This window comes from Dufourea novaeangliae, unplaced genomic scaffold (genome assembly GCF_001272555.1).
Source record: "Dufourea novaeangliae isolate 0120121106 unplaced genomic scaffold, ASM127255v1 scaffold8, whole genome shotgun sequence".
In the NCBI taxonomy this organism is placed as follows: domain Eukaryota; kingdom Metazoa; phylum Arthropoda; class Insecta; order Hymenoptera; family Halictidae; genus Dufourea; species Dufourea novaeangliae.
The window spans coordinates 6,200,363-6,214,933 of record NW_015373923.1 but is presented as its reverse complement, the minus strand read 5'-3'; the positions used below and the strand labels follow the sequence as shown (position 1 = coordinate 6,214,933).

Below are 14,571 nucleotides of genomic sequence, written 5' to 3'. Positions count from 1 at the left end.
AAACCTAGTATAATTAACATCCCTAACAATCGCAATAAAATCGAATGTTATGTCTATTTCTACGTAGGATCGCAACAACTGCAATGTCCGTTCATTATCAATCCATCATCGACTCTCTCCATCATCTCCCAATTGACTCCTCATCGACTCTCCATCGCCACAGACTCCTATAACCCCTAGTAATTAACAATAAATCAAACCGTCAAGTCCTTAGAAGCACTTCGAACTTTCAGAAATTCATCATTTTCCATCAGAAATCCATCATTTTCCATCGCAAGACTCCTCTCCCAATCGCTCTCCGATACGATATCCAACCGCCCGAACCGACTAATTGCCACACTCCGGCGGTGTCCTCTGATCCATCTTCACGAGTCACGAGACGTGTCGAGTCTGTGGTCCAGCAGATACCATCCACCGCGCCACACCTCCCCCTGCGGGCGGAGGCGAAGGGAGGGCGGACGTAGGAGACTCGTCGGGGTGGTTGAGCTGGCAGGGGAGCCAGGTATCGATTCCAGGCTGTGCAAGAGGAGAAAGAACCGCCCCTCCCTCTGTTGCTCCCTCCCTCCCTCTCTCTCTCTCTCTCTAGCTCTCTAGCTCCGTGTGCCCTCTTCCCAGCCCACGCACTACGGGTCACCGGGTCAAAGCTCACGGCCGGCGGCTCACTGTTGCTTCTGCCTTTTCTTGCCCCGCCATTACAATAGTACAATGTTCCCTATAGTCCCCTGAAGAAATAGGAGGAACCCTGTCGACCGACCGCCGCTTTTGTCCATCCCCCCAAACCACCAGCATTCGCGTATATATATATGTATATACAACAAACCGTTGCCTTTCCGTCACCGATTTAACGCGTGTATCGATTGACAGGAGAATCGTTAAACACACGGTGATTTTTATATTAATTTCTTGAGTCGTTGGTAGATAGTTCTGGGGCGTGGTCTTGATTGGGCTAGGGAAGATTCGACCGTGAAACTCGGCCCCGAATTCTCTGTTAGGGCTATAACCACTTCAGGGATGATTCTATGCTGATGTCATATTGCGGATTTGGTGTGGTTATGTATTAGGATTTCTTGTTTGTTTATTTAAAAAACCAAAATATAGTGTTTAATCTTGAAGATATTACCCATTACTTTCTACATATTTAGGTCATTTCTCGGGCAGGTGGCGAATCCCATCTCGAGAAAATAATGGCGGTTTTGAGTCGATAATTAATTGTGGGGGCCAAGAATTAGTTTTTCCACCTAATAATAGAATTGTGGATGGTAAGAATGGTACTCGATGGACGTTTTTTTGTAAGTGAACCTTCTATGGATACGACGCTGGTTTACTAGTCTTTAAGGTTTTTCGATTTAGTAGATTTTCTAATCAGACGGTGTGGTTCTGGATCTGTTACTAGAACTGGTTGAAGACTGGTTCATACACTTTTATAACGATAATTAAGACATTACAGTACCGTGCTTTCTGAAATCTTTCGCAACTTTTATTGCATAATGAAAGTGAAGAATTTGATTAATTTATAAATTTGTATAATTTCAAGAGTTTGTCATGTTTATTTATCTCATAGGTGTAAATAGTTGGTACATAGTTCTGGCGTTAAATAATCGTAACTATTGTGGTTTCGTATTTTAAAAAAGAAAACGTAAAAGTTCTAGTAATTGTTTGTGAAAGTCAGAGTTTCGAATTACGAACGGATTCGATATGAGACGTGACATTTACAAAACAATGTCAATTGATACAATAACCTCGTTTGTATTATTGTATACGAGCTATAGAACTGCAAGTGACGATGTTCTTAAATAATTGATAGATCGGAAATAGAAACGAGTTCAGCGGACTCGAGACCTACACCTAATAATCTGCGATCTACAAGTGTTTCAGTATAGCGTCGGTCAGTGACAGATTTCTATGAATTTTCCATCAAGTAGGTTCACTGGTCGACAGTGATAAAAGAGGGAACGATTCTTGTGCCATTCACAACTGGGATACACTGCTTCTATGCAAGCTATTGTATATACATTGCATGGTCGATTGTACTAACAGTTCACCTGCAATAATCATTACCTGTAATACACCTGTAGAGCCTACCCTGCTAAATTATTCACGCTTGAAATGTTTTTACTGCCAGACATAGCAATGGGCAACCAAACAAAACGATACTATAATTCGAATTCAGTATGTTTTCCCGCCACTTTGTTCGAGAAAATGGCGTAGCGTATCTGAGAACACTATTAATATTATTGAAGCAGCTGTATGTTCCTTATCTTTTGGGAAATAGTTATAAAATAATTATTTTTATAAAATTCAATTTTGTTGGTTAGTTTGTAATCAAATAGTTTTACGCCTATAAGTACACGATGACATTTTGAAGAACTCAGATTGTTGCAGGATATTATTCGAAATTAATTCACTTCATAGATCTATTACTGAAAATATAAGCTAATCCCTCGTTATCGATGATTTGATCTTTTAATAGTTTACACCTACCAAGAGTTATTATATTTAACAATAATATGTCTTACACTTACATAGTATACCTACACATTGATCAAAAAAAGAATCAGGTGTATAAAAGTAAAAAATGGAAAGAAACATTAATATAAATATGACGGTTGTTATTTCATAAGCTTTTAACGATTTATGTATTAAGCTTTTTGAAAGCGGATTAAAAGTCAGAAAGTAGCTCAACAGTTTTGTTATCACTCGTCACGAAATCCTATAAAGCTCAGAAGAATGAGAATTATGATAATTCCTGGCTTACAGAATTTTCATTTCATTAAAAAAAAAAAGAAATTTTCTCCCCGTCCTCATCTCTATGCCAGTCTGACGGATAACGTGTCGGGGACAGATGTACGATTTTATAACGAAAGGCGCGCCGTGTAGCACACTTAATGAGAAATCGGATTGAATTTCCTGAAAAGGAGAAGAAGAAACGCCAGAGGAAAGCGATCGAGTTAGCTCTTTGGCGGCGCTGAGAATTTGTCGGATTTAGTTTTCCCCTGAATGGACACGAAACTCCTTTCTGACGACAACAGAATATAATTCCTGATGGTATTTCGTTCGCCTCATTGTCCAATAATCTTCCACGCGAATCAGTTTCACCTGAAACCCCACCATTGTTCGACCATTGTTGGCGACGTCTGTTACATTTGTTTTGAACACAAACAAAGCGTCTGTTAGGCTCTGTTTTAACATTTACGTGGTGTTATCTGGTCTAAAAAAAGTTTCTATGTTTTTTTCAGCATTTTTGGGCAATCATAAGTTCTTTATAATAAAGTTCTTATATTTATAATTCTTATCTGAGACCAAAAATAACAGTTAGTTTAAATATTTTTTGGTAAAAAAATCATTGAGTTAAAAGGAATTTTTATTTAAATGGAAACCAGATAGTAATAAATTTTGGCGAAATTTCTCAAAAAAAGGACGTGAATAAAAACTATGAATTTTCAAGTATTCTGGTTACGAATAACCATTATAAATGATCAAACAAAAATTTTTTGATTACCATTAATAATTATCGTAATGTATTATTCGTTGATGAAACGAATGTAAAAACAGACTTGTACTCGAGTTCCTTTCGGAATGACCACTTCTGATAGATACTAAGCACTTTTGGGAAAAAAGCTGTTTTACAAACTACTCCCCCCCCCATTCATCTTTTTACGTTTTTTTCCTCCCCGTCGCCGCCATAGTTTGCACGCTGATCGTTTTAAGCGAGGCTCGTTGTTATCAAGGCTATCAGCAAATGGCTTTAAAGCTCTCCGAGGATTTTGTAAGGCAGGAGATCCTTGAGGGTTACCGTACACAACCCCCAGCCACAGGTTGTCGTCCTCGTTCGCTTAAATCGACCTATTAACCCCCTTATTCGGGCGCCATCCTAAGCAAAATCACGGAATTTCGACCGAATTCACCGCGTATTCCGTCTCGTTGAACATCTAAAAGAGCCTCGTTGGTATTCGTTTCCTCTTCACGGCGAATCGGAACTTTTTTTTTCCTTTTCCCGCGATCCCGGGCGACAATCGCTCATCGAATCCTTTCGTCTTTGACCAGTGATCATTTAGCCTTCGTTCCCTTTTATCCACGAACTAATTGTTTAACCCTTTAACGCCCAGACCCTTAAATCTTTATTTGAAAATTATGATACTGATATACATATACATATATACGTTGTGTCTTGTTACTTTGAAGTCGAAAACGTCAATATAAAACAGACCTATTTTTTTTCATTTTTTCCTTTTTTCCTTTTTTCCTTTTTTTTTATTTTTGGAGGGAATGCTTGAATTTTTCTCCTGAAAACGTGGAGATCAACTTCATATCAGTGAAACTATGTATCCGTGCTGACAAAAGTTAGATATCAACCGACGACAGAATTTGACGAACTTTTAAAATGAATATTGCACCGATCCAAAAAGTCTGTATTTCCAAGATTGCTTTAAAAATATTTCGTGCCTCGAATATGTTCGTCATTCACGCTCTGTATGAATTTCTTTCGTCATGACGCATGTATGTATAAGCAACATATAAGTGCTTAAAGGGTTAACGGAAATTATTGTTGGACCATGGAATTTTGTGCGTTGAGCTACCTGGAATATTACACAATAAAATTTTCGATGTAAGTAAAAAATGATAGTATGTCTTTGTTTAGATGATTTCATGCAGTTTTCTGTAGATAATACAATAGTTCTCAGCATTGAGAGAGTTTCTGATTGAAAAATATCCGATTTCGAGCCTGAAATCAGTTTTGCGTTGGAAATGAACAGGGTGAAATGGAGTCACCTGGAAAATAGTGAGGCGTTATCAGTGACAGGTCTTATCGGGACGTCGTAAGACAGCCTCCATCGGTTTTGCTCGCTGGAATCAATATACAGCATCGGTGAGCACAATACCATGGTCGACCTGCACTAAAAAGATGTTTCGAATAAATAGTAAACGTTCTTTTTTCTAGGAATTTTCTTTGTGATGAAAATTTTGTTTAATTTTCCACCGTGAGAAGTGTGTTGGGTAATCCAGTAATTATTGTCAAAATTTGAAATTTTACTGTCTCTCTAATAGTGCCTAGGTTAAATTTGAAGTATCCTCTTTTCGGAGTTTTCGAATTGAAGTAATTATTACTACGCCTCGAAAATTTATAATCCTACGACCGTACCATTTTCAGTAAAGTGTTCAGCGTTAACTTTAAAACTTTAAATTACCTTGATATTTCGTGTTTCATTTTATTTACTCTATTTACACGAGAATTCATTAAAATCGCGAGAATTATCAGTTTCGTGTTTACGAAGCGAAAATTTGTCGCTTAGTTGCTAGATCTTGCATTATTACAATAATTAATTAATTCATCAGGCGAGAGCTATTTATAGGAATGCGGTGTTCCTTGGAAAAATCGACGGAAAAAACGTGTCGTGTTCTTCTTTATTTTCCATTGTTTTGTCGGGGCTTTTTCCTTTCGTCTTTGTTCCCCCAGAAGTGTTCTCCATTCTCGAGACAGCCGGCTCTCGATTGAGTGCCACTCTATAGGACACCCCTTGAAAGTTCCGCGCTATTGATTATCGTTGGAATTCGATAGCCACGCTATGACTTTTCCGAACCAGTACCACGTGCTGCTCTCAATGTATTCGCTCTATATTCGATAATGAGTCCACGAGCGCTGGCTCATACGCCGTGTTTGTCCACAAAAGAATAAATAGAGAAATCCTTTCGGAATTCATTGGGTAAACATTGCTCGCTAAACCGAGTTGAAGCTTCATAAATGAACATAAAAGCTGAATCGTTATTTAGTTAGAGAATTAGCTGATATCCGTCGTATTGTATGAAACGTAATTAATAAATAATACATATTTTAAAACGATTAGAAGAGTCTATTGGTCTACGTATCCTTGGATCGTCTAAGCAGACGATTGGATCAGTCGTGATCCAGAAGATGACACAGACACGTACAGTAGTGGATGAAGAAGTAACCATTTTTTCGATTTTTTTTTATTTTTATTATTTTTGAACGTCAAATTAAAACTTTGGTATGGGTTCGATATATATTCTGATAGATAAGTAAAAGCTGTATAAAACCTTGTATTTTAAGGTTTTAAGTTAATGTTAAGGAATAGTAGAAATGTAAAGAATCAAAAAAGTGGTGACATTTTTGTTCGCTACTGTGTACTAGAATTACCGAGCATTAACGTGTACCTATTTCTATTGGATTGGTAAACACTACAGATTTTTGAGAATATACAAATTTATAAATTAATTAATTTCTTTGTTTGCATATTACAATAAAAATCTGAAGAAATTACAGGCAATGCACTGAGGATGTTTATGCAAATATAGAGTTTTGTAGACTAATTTATAATGATTGGAGTCAAATAGAAATGTGTTTGTCTTAAAAATTTAACTGTATCGTAGTGTACAATATTTTCATAATTTTTCAAGCGCTTACGATTCCTGTCATAATGACTGCTTTGGTAATTCCATTGTTAAAGACAATAGTTACTTTGTCGTTGCGCAAACAATTGAACAACTGTGTTAATCGATGGATTGTCGGTTTTATTAGGTACAGAACACTTCGGATACCACTGAACTGAATATTCCGCACGAGAAATTCTGCACTGTAGAAAAAAAAAAAGAAGAACAAAACGGTGCATCGTTAGGGGCAGCAGTTGTTATTCCGTGTTCGTTGTTTTCCGGATCAACGAGCGCGAATTCGAACACGCATCGGGGTACAGATTCGTTCCCTGTGGGACTAGTAGAAAAGAGTAACGTGAAATTCTTGAGTAGAAACAGAACCATTTAATATCAACTTTTTCGACGTATCGATTCAGTGTTGCATGCCCCAAAGGCACATTATGAATTGACATTCTTGCGAGACGTTAAGCTGCGTCTACACTATACATATAATACTGTTTTGCTGTAGGTATATATTTCCTAGCAACATAACGTAACGATTTTGTTGTTGATCCTGTTTCACAGGTAAATCGATAGGTTTTATATCGATAAACGGTGAAATGAAAGAAAAACCTAGTAATTTTATTGGGTAAGGTGTTAAGTAGGGATGGATCCTGTTCTCCACAGGTATGGGGAGCGTCGTAGGCAGCAACGTGAACGTGAGCAACATGACGACGAGGAGGATGGACTCGACGACGTTCATGCCGGAAGCGACGCCAACCCTTAGCGAACGGGAGCAACTGAAAATCGAATTCTACAAGACCTACGATGTTATGACCGGGGTCCGAATCGCTGCGACACTCGGCGGTTTCTTCGGTCTTATGATCCTTCTGCTTGTATATAAAAGCAGGTGAGCGTTTGTACGATGTTTCAATACGTTCACTGTAGGGATTTCGGTAAAAGTTTTTTTTTTTTTATAAAAAACGACCGACGGCTAAAACTTGTGGGTTGTTACTCAGAAGAGTGTCCTTCACAATATTTGTCAAGGTCAAAGGCATTGGAGCTGCATCCCCTAAACGTTACTTTTACCGAGATTTCTACTGCTCAGACAATATCATGGCGGGAATGATAGTAAGACAATGGTGTATGTGTGGCGCAGGTGTAAATCGAACAAGCAGTTAGACGATCCAAGACTGACAGCAGCAGCTGCCGCAGCAGTGGCTGAACAAGAAGCCGAGGAAAGGGCCCTCGCAGCCGCCCTTGAAGCCATCGCAAGATTACCACCGAGACCAGATCGGGGTCCTAGGAGATCTCTTTGCGTCGAGGTTAGTCTATTCATTCATTTCATCATAATACGGAGCACTGAAAACATTAGTGTAGTGTAAATACTTAGGAAACAGGGAGAAGGAACGAATCAGACTCGAATTCACGTTCCTTGGATTCTTCGGATATCTTGGCTAGCTTTAACCATCTGAACTACGCTGTCTGTCCGCGTTTCCAATCTCTCCTTTTCCTTTTTTTCCTTTTCCTAATTCGCAGTTTTCTGGCATTCCTTTTTCTAGTTTTCTTTCCATGAGTTTTCCTTTTTCTAGTTTGCCTTCCTCGTACTTTACTTTTCCTAGCATTCCTTTTCCTAGAATTCTTTTTTCTACAATTCCCTTTCTAAGAATTCCTTTTCCTACAATTTCCCTTTTATAGAATTATTTCTTCTAGAATTTCTTTTCCTAGAATTCCTTTCCCTAGAATTTCCGTTTCATAGAATTATTTTTTCTAGAATTTCTTTTCCTAGAAATCCTGATCCTGGTATCCTTTTCCTTACTCTTCCTGTATCTAGTTTTCCGTTAGTCAATTTTTCTTTTCCCAGGTTTTAGGAGCTCCAATCCCAGGTGTGTCTAATGGAATCTATGTGTTCAGTTACAGGTGAATCAGTCTCATTCTCCACGAATTAGTCCGCGTTTCGCGTCAGTCGGGGGCGGCTACGAGGCTCTGTTGACGGCGCCAACGAAACAACCGAATTTGGCACCCCCCGAGGAGCAGAGGAGATGCAGTTCGGTGACATGTAGCAGCACCGGAAGTAGCTATCTCGAGAGGAGAGGATCTGCGATGCCGGTGCCGTGTCTGCCGCTTCATCCTACGTATTCGTCGAAACACGCTGCCCACGACGAACCCTGGGACCTTTACTATCCCATTGACATTCAGGTAAGACTTTGTCACAATCACTTTTTCATTACCTTTTGTGTTTCGTGATGAAACTACGCTCGAGTAAATAGTAAAGAAAAAGTAGGGGGCGTTAATAGACGAAGTTATTACATTAGTATACAGGTTTTAGTATTACAATTCATACAGAGTTTTCATTCTTCAATGACATTTTACACAGTTTTCTCTAGTATAAATTGTATATCATTTTTATTCTTGAATCGCCCTGTACAGAGTCTTTGCGACTACAGACAGTATACAGGTTCTATTCCTGAATCATTCTGTATACAAGATTGTTTAGGACTTTTATTTGTTAATCATCGTCTATACAAATTGCCCAGACCCTTTAATTCTGGATCAACCTGTAGTCAGTTTCGATCATAACTGCCTACGTATAACATTTATTCTCGAATGTACAACTTTGTCCCCCGAATCACCCCTATATACATTGTTTGTCACGGGCTTGACAATTCGTTTTTCAATAAACAAGTGAACGCGTACTCCGTTCCGAGTATTCGTGCCGCACATATCGAACAAAGAAACAACAATCGAAAACAGGAATCGTACATTCCTCTCACGTAGCAGAAATCCGTGGAACAATGTGTACGTACATCAGTTTCCAATAATGCTTGCCGTTCGGTTATTCCATGCTCGTTTAAAAATGGTAAAAATCAATTGAACAACGTGTACCACAGACCTATTACACACAGACACAACAGAATCCAATATTAAAATGGGAAACACCGATAATTAGACTGCGGATATTTATGCAAATACCGATTCTCGTGAATGTAATTGTAAAAACTGAATTCATTCATCTGAAAATTTGTTTACCATATTGAGGATTTGATCAAGTTTTTCATTAATAGACTGTGGATTGTTTGTGCAAATTCATAATATTGAACGCTAATTCGTAAGAATTCTGCTTGAACAGAACTTTAAATTCAGTATCAGGGAATTTTCTACGTTAATAACAATACACAAATTGTTTAAATAGTAATTTTCTTAGAACCTTTATTTTTATGCGTTTCGGAAATTCGAAAATGTTATAAATTGTAGACCGTGGATGTTTACGCAAATATAGAATTTTATGGATTAATTTCTCAAAACTGGTAAAGAAAAATTTATTTACTCTGTTGAGGGTTTCAGTAGGTTCGAAATAAAAAGAAGACCCACATACACTTTCTGAAACCTTTTACTCTACTGAATTCTATAAAATCGTATATTTCATAAATGCATAAAATCCGCAGTCCACTTACAATACATAAAACAATTCTCGAGCAGGTGATCCAACCAACCCCCGAGCTTTCTCCTTGCACAAGTGAGGCTGGTCTCTACGCGACCGAATTCTTGCTCGCCGGACCTACCGGCAAAAGGGCGCCATTAGCTTCCATGGGCAGTGTCGATCCTCCGGAACCGGACTCAAGGTCAGTAATAAATTTCACCCAAAACGAAATTTGAAATCGAAAAATAAATAACACCCAGAATCGAAAAATGAATAAAACCTAAAAATGTAAAATCAAAGATAACAGTACAAGGCACTAAATTCCGCTGGGTCTAGAAAAATGATTGAGTTTAGGTTGCTCAAAAACGTTCCATCGACAGTTATTACATTTGACACCGATTCATCGACATCGACTTCTGATTGACATTCCGTGTCCACGGACATTCAAATCCATATCGACGAATCAGTGTCAACGCGATAAACTGTCGACGAAACGTTTGTCGGTGATTTGTACTGGGACCCCAAGAAGGAGAGGTTAGGGTATGGCGCATCAGCAAAAAGGATAATCTTGAAGTGAAAATCGAATGATTGATATTATGGAAGGTCATTGGGCTCCGACTCGGTCTTCCTGAGAAACGATGAACAAGAGGAGGAGGGACTCGACACGGAGGATGAGGTGTCTGGGTTCTCGACCGACTCCGACGCACCCGGGCCCAGAAAGAAGGGGATCGTCGAGAAATGGAACCGTTGCGCCGGATGTGTCCCTAGGCGGCGACCCGGGGGAAAACCTTGTCGAACTTGCCTCAGCATCAGCGCGGCTGTTGAAACCCCTAGGTATTTTTGCTTCGCGTTTCTTCTTTTTCGTTCTTTTAGTTCCACTTTTCCTAATTATCATTTTCCTGGCATTTCTTTTTCCAGTTTTACTTTCTCGAATTTTGGATTTCCTAGTTTTCAATCCTCAAGATTTCCTTGTTTTTTAGTTTTCCTCTTCCCATCATACCTTTTTTCCTAGGATCCCTTTTCCTAGGATCTCTCTCCCTAGGTTCCCTCTTCCTGTGATCTCCCTTCAGGTATCCTTCTTCCCAGCGTTCCACTTCCAGGCATCCCACTTCCAAGGCATCCCTTTCCCAAGGCACCCCTGTTCCTAGCATCCTTCTTCCAAGGCATCCCTCTTTCTAGCATCCCTCTTGCAAGGCAACCCTTTTTCCAGGCATCCCTCTTCCTAGCATCCCCTTTCCTAGCATTTCCTCTCAGCGTTAGTGTGGCTGTTGAAACCTCTAGGTATTTGTGCTTCACGTTTCTGGTCCGTGTGCAGTGCTATCCACTTAACCGTTCTTCTTTCTCTTCCACTCCACTTTCGCAGTGATCTAATGCTACTACATATTTCATATTCTCCACTTGCATAATGGAAAAGAACGTTATTATTAACGTGCCGATAGGTCGCAAACGGTATCGGTGAGCACCAGTAGCCAGAGCAGCCTCGAATCGCCGCCGTGTTCACCAGCCATCGAGCTAAGGCACAGACCACCACCGGCGCCCCTACCATCCAGTCCACCCGTCTGGTCCCAGGAAACGTTGTTCTAGTTACACGAAGAGAATTCACACGCGACACGTGGTATAACCGATACGAAAAAACACAAATCAACACACTCAGGAAGCTTTCGCGCGGACAGACGGCCCGATCGAATCGCACAAAGGTGATCCTCCTGCCGCGGGTGAACACATACGTGCAGGAGGATCGAACGAACTCACGAACGGGTGGCGAACCTGCAAATAATCGCTATGGTTCGTGGTATCAATTCTATTTTTTAAGAAATAGAAGTGGAGACAAAGCAAATGCTGCGTGGAATTAGAATTTTAGACGAGCAGGAAATCTGGAGCCGGGGTGTCGTTCGATGTTATTTTAACAGGAAGAATGGAACGGGAGAAAAATTCGAAAAAGAAATAAAAAAAACGTGCTTTCGTTGAAATAGATGCTGGCTGTGGATCTTTTTTCAGGAGAGAGGATGCAGAGGAAATTTGAGAAATGGGAACTGTTGGATGGAAAGGAGTTAGGTAAAGTCTGATCAAGGAATAGTATAAATGGACTTTAAACGGAAGATCATAATTAAGTGTAGCGAATAATAGAAAAGAACTGTTGAATTGTTCATGAAACAGTCGACCAGTCGAAGGGAAGACTCGGATGGAATTAATTCTGGTTCTCCGCGTGGCTGGCGAGGAGAGAGAAAGGCGGAGGCTGTCGCGGAAGAAAATGGTGTCACGAGGATGAACGTGGGTACAACAAAGGAATCACAGAAATGCCAAAATTGTTTGTATAGTTACGTCTAAGGGATAAGAAAAAAAGAAGAAGAAGGAACTAAGCAGCCAACAGAGACTAAAATAATAATTGCTCGAACGAACTGTTGTAAAAAAAAAGACGAGAAGAACGGGGGTAGCCGCTCGATAGATATATACTGTAAATAACAAAACCGAATAAACCACAGAGAACTGCGAGTCCCTTTGTGTTTTCCGGAAATAAAAAGAATGCCCGGGAAACACCGTATTACGTTTGCATTAAGACGAAGAAGAAGCAGGAACGGAAATTGAAATCAAAACATTTAAAACAACAAAAGACGTTGATCTAGCTGTGCGTGTAATAAGAAACAAAAAAAAAAAAACAAAAACAAAAATTAATGATGTTGAAACAGAAGAAATATCTTCGACCTCTCGTTATTCATGGTTTTTTTTTGTACTACGATGTGTCTATGTATGTACGTAACGTATATGCGCAATTAAAGGTAAAACGGAAAAAAAAATATGAAAATTTAGATTAACCGTGTGTCGTACGTTTCGACGGTGAAATTGTATGGAACTGAAAACGACTCCGTTATATTTTCGATGTTGAAAGGGATGTATTTTTCTGGTCGATGTTCGAACAATAACGGGAAAAGTATCGTTACAAGGATTATTTATGGGCTGCGGGTGTTTGTGCATATTTACACTTTTATAGAGAGAACGTAGGGAAACTGAAATTACAAATACGGAATGTTGCTTCCCCTGCCTGATGATGATGATTTTGAATAGATCGAACGTAAAGTATAAACTTAAGTATTGTTGAAACATGTACTACCACTGGCAGAATGTATTTGATCGAACAAAATTGTTCCGCTATGTCGTCAATTATAAAGTAAAACACGTATTTTTGTTGATGATAAAAAGCAAGAAAGTAGAAAAAATAGTATAGAATAAATGTATGTGTACCTTGTAAAATGGAAGATAAAATATGAGTAGGTGAGACAGTGTTTGGAAGGATATGTATAGTCATCTCCAAAAGTTTCTGACTACTGTCGTCATCCTTTCATTTATTCGGAAACTGAGAAATGTTTAAACAATTAACGATACTACTCACAAAATTTTCTATAATTTTCTCATTTTAATGAACGCTACATTATTCTGTCTTAAGTGAAAAGACAAGTAAATTTATTAATTTGTTAATATGTACTTTAAGTATTATTAACATTATTATTTGGTTCCTCACATGTGTACAGGATGTTTCGTTACGTTCGACTATCGAAGTATTCTACAAAGAAAGTCTTCATACAATAAACACTATAATTTATTTTTCTTGGAATGTACGTAACGAAACTATTGATATAATATAAGTACAAGTTCTTTAATTTTTCGTGCATTTACAATACATATTATATATTAATGTATCAACGAATTAATTTATTCTTCTATTCAATTGTTCTATTCTTTCGTATTTTCTGTGATAGGGGTGATAAGTGAAACACCCTGTATATAGTAATATTTTTTACTATCAAAGTATATGTGAAATAATTAATAAAAATGTTAATCGTTCGATCAAACACGTTCTGCGAGGAGTTAGTACATTGTTGTTACGTTTTGAACACTTTTGTATGCTACAAATGCATGAAGATCCGCAGTCTAATTGTTTAATTAGAAAAAAAAAATGGATCTCGATTTGTTAGTTCGAATGTATTCGGTCCTCTTCCAGTCTGAACGAAATCAAAAAACAAGGACAGTCTAATTAAAAAGAATCTCCGAAGTTTCTGTCTAGGTTTATTGATTCTTAACTGTCTCGTGCTTAGTTGATTGATTAATTAATGACGCTTCGATGACTGCCAATTAAACAGCAGAAATCCTTTGTGTACGCGTGTATGTGGCTTCCAGGGGCTGGTGAACGAGTGATTGTTTAATGTGAGCGTGCGTGCCTGTGTGTGTGTTTGTGTACGTGTATGCATGTATGCGTGCACTTGTGCATAGAAAACTAGAGAGACCGAAGCCAAATATTAATAGAGTTGTAAAATTTTCCGTTAATCGGGTCGCGTTTACGATTCACAAGAAGCAAAATTAAGAACAAAGTTTGTCATTCATTTATTGTGCAATGAATTAATACAATTAACTACACATTATAATTCATACAACACAATCGTATCATATCTATTTATTATTGTGTACTTGTGTAAATTTAAAAAATTAACTAAAACTACCTGCTCTATTGATTCAAAATGGGACACATCTTTCTAAAAATGTTTTCTAAAAATGTTCGCGTTATAGGAAACTAAAAGAACTAGTATGGTACATTGACGAGCAAATTCGGCATAAATTTCCCTAGCGGAAGTGTACATATCCTCACGAACAAATTCGGCTTCTGCAAGGAGAAATAGTGGTGTAGGGCCTCCTACTACTTGAACTCGGGAGTTACTGAAATTAATGCCAAATTAACATTCAGTTCTTCAATTTACTTCAGTACTTAAAATTTTACCAAATGGTAGGAGGCC

At 38.5% G+C, this 14,571-nt stretch overlaps 1 protein-coding gene across 1 annotated transcript in view; it reads left to right on the top strand.

The window, feature by feature from the left end:
- The window catches only part of LOC107194795, a 36,467-nt gene extending 24,751 nt beyond the window's left edge, over positions 1–11,716 (top strand). The window contains exons 4-9 of the mRNA XM_015584495.1: positions 7,054–7,276; positions 7,526–7,691; positions 8,281–8,565; positions 9,847–10,006; positions 10,381–10,621; positions 11,227–11,716. Of these exons, the coding sequence (XP_015439981.1) occupies positions 7,054–7,276; positions 7,526–7,691; positions 8,281–8,565; positions 9,847–10,006; positions 10,381–10,621; positions 11,227–11,371 (1,220 nt within the window). The 3' untranslated portion in view covers positions 11,372–11,716. The remainder of the gene's footprint in view (positions 1–7,053; positions 7,277–7,525; positions 7,692–8,280; positions 8,566–9,846; positions 10,007–10,380; positions 10,622–11,226) is intronic.
- Positions 11,717–14,571: the final 2,855 nt, after the last annotated feature.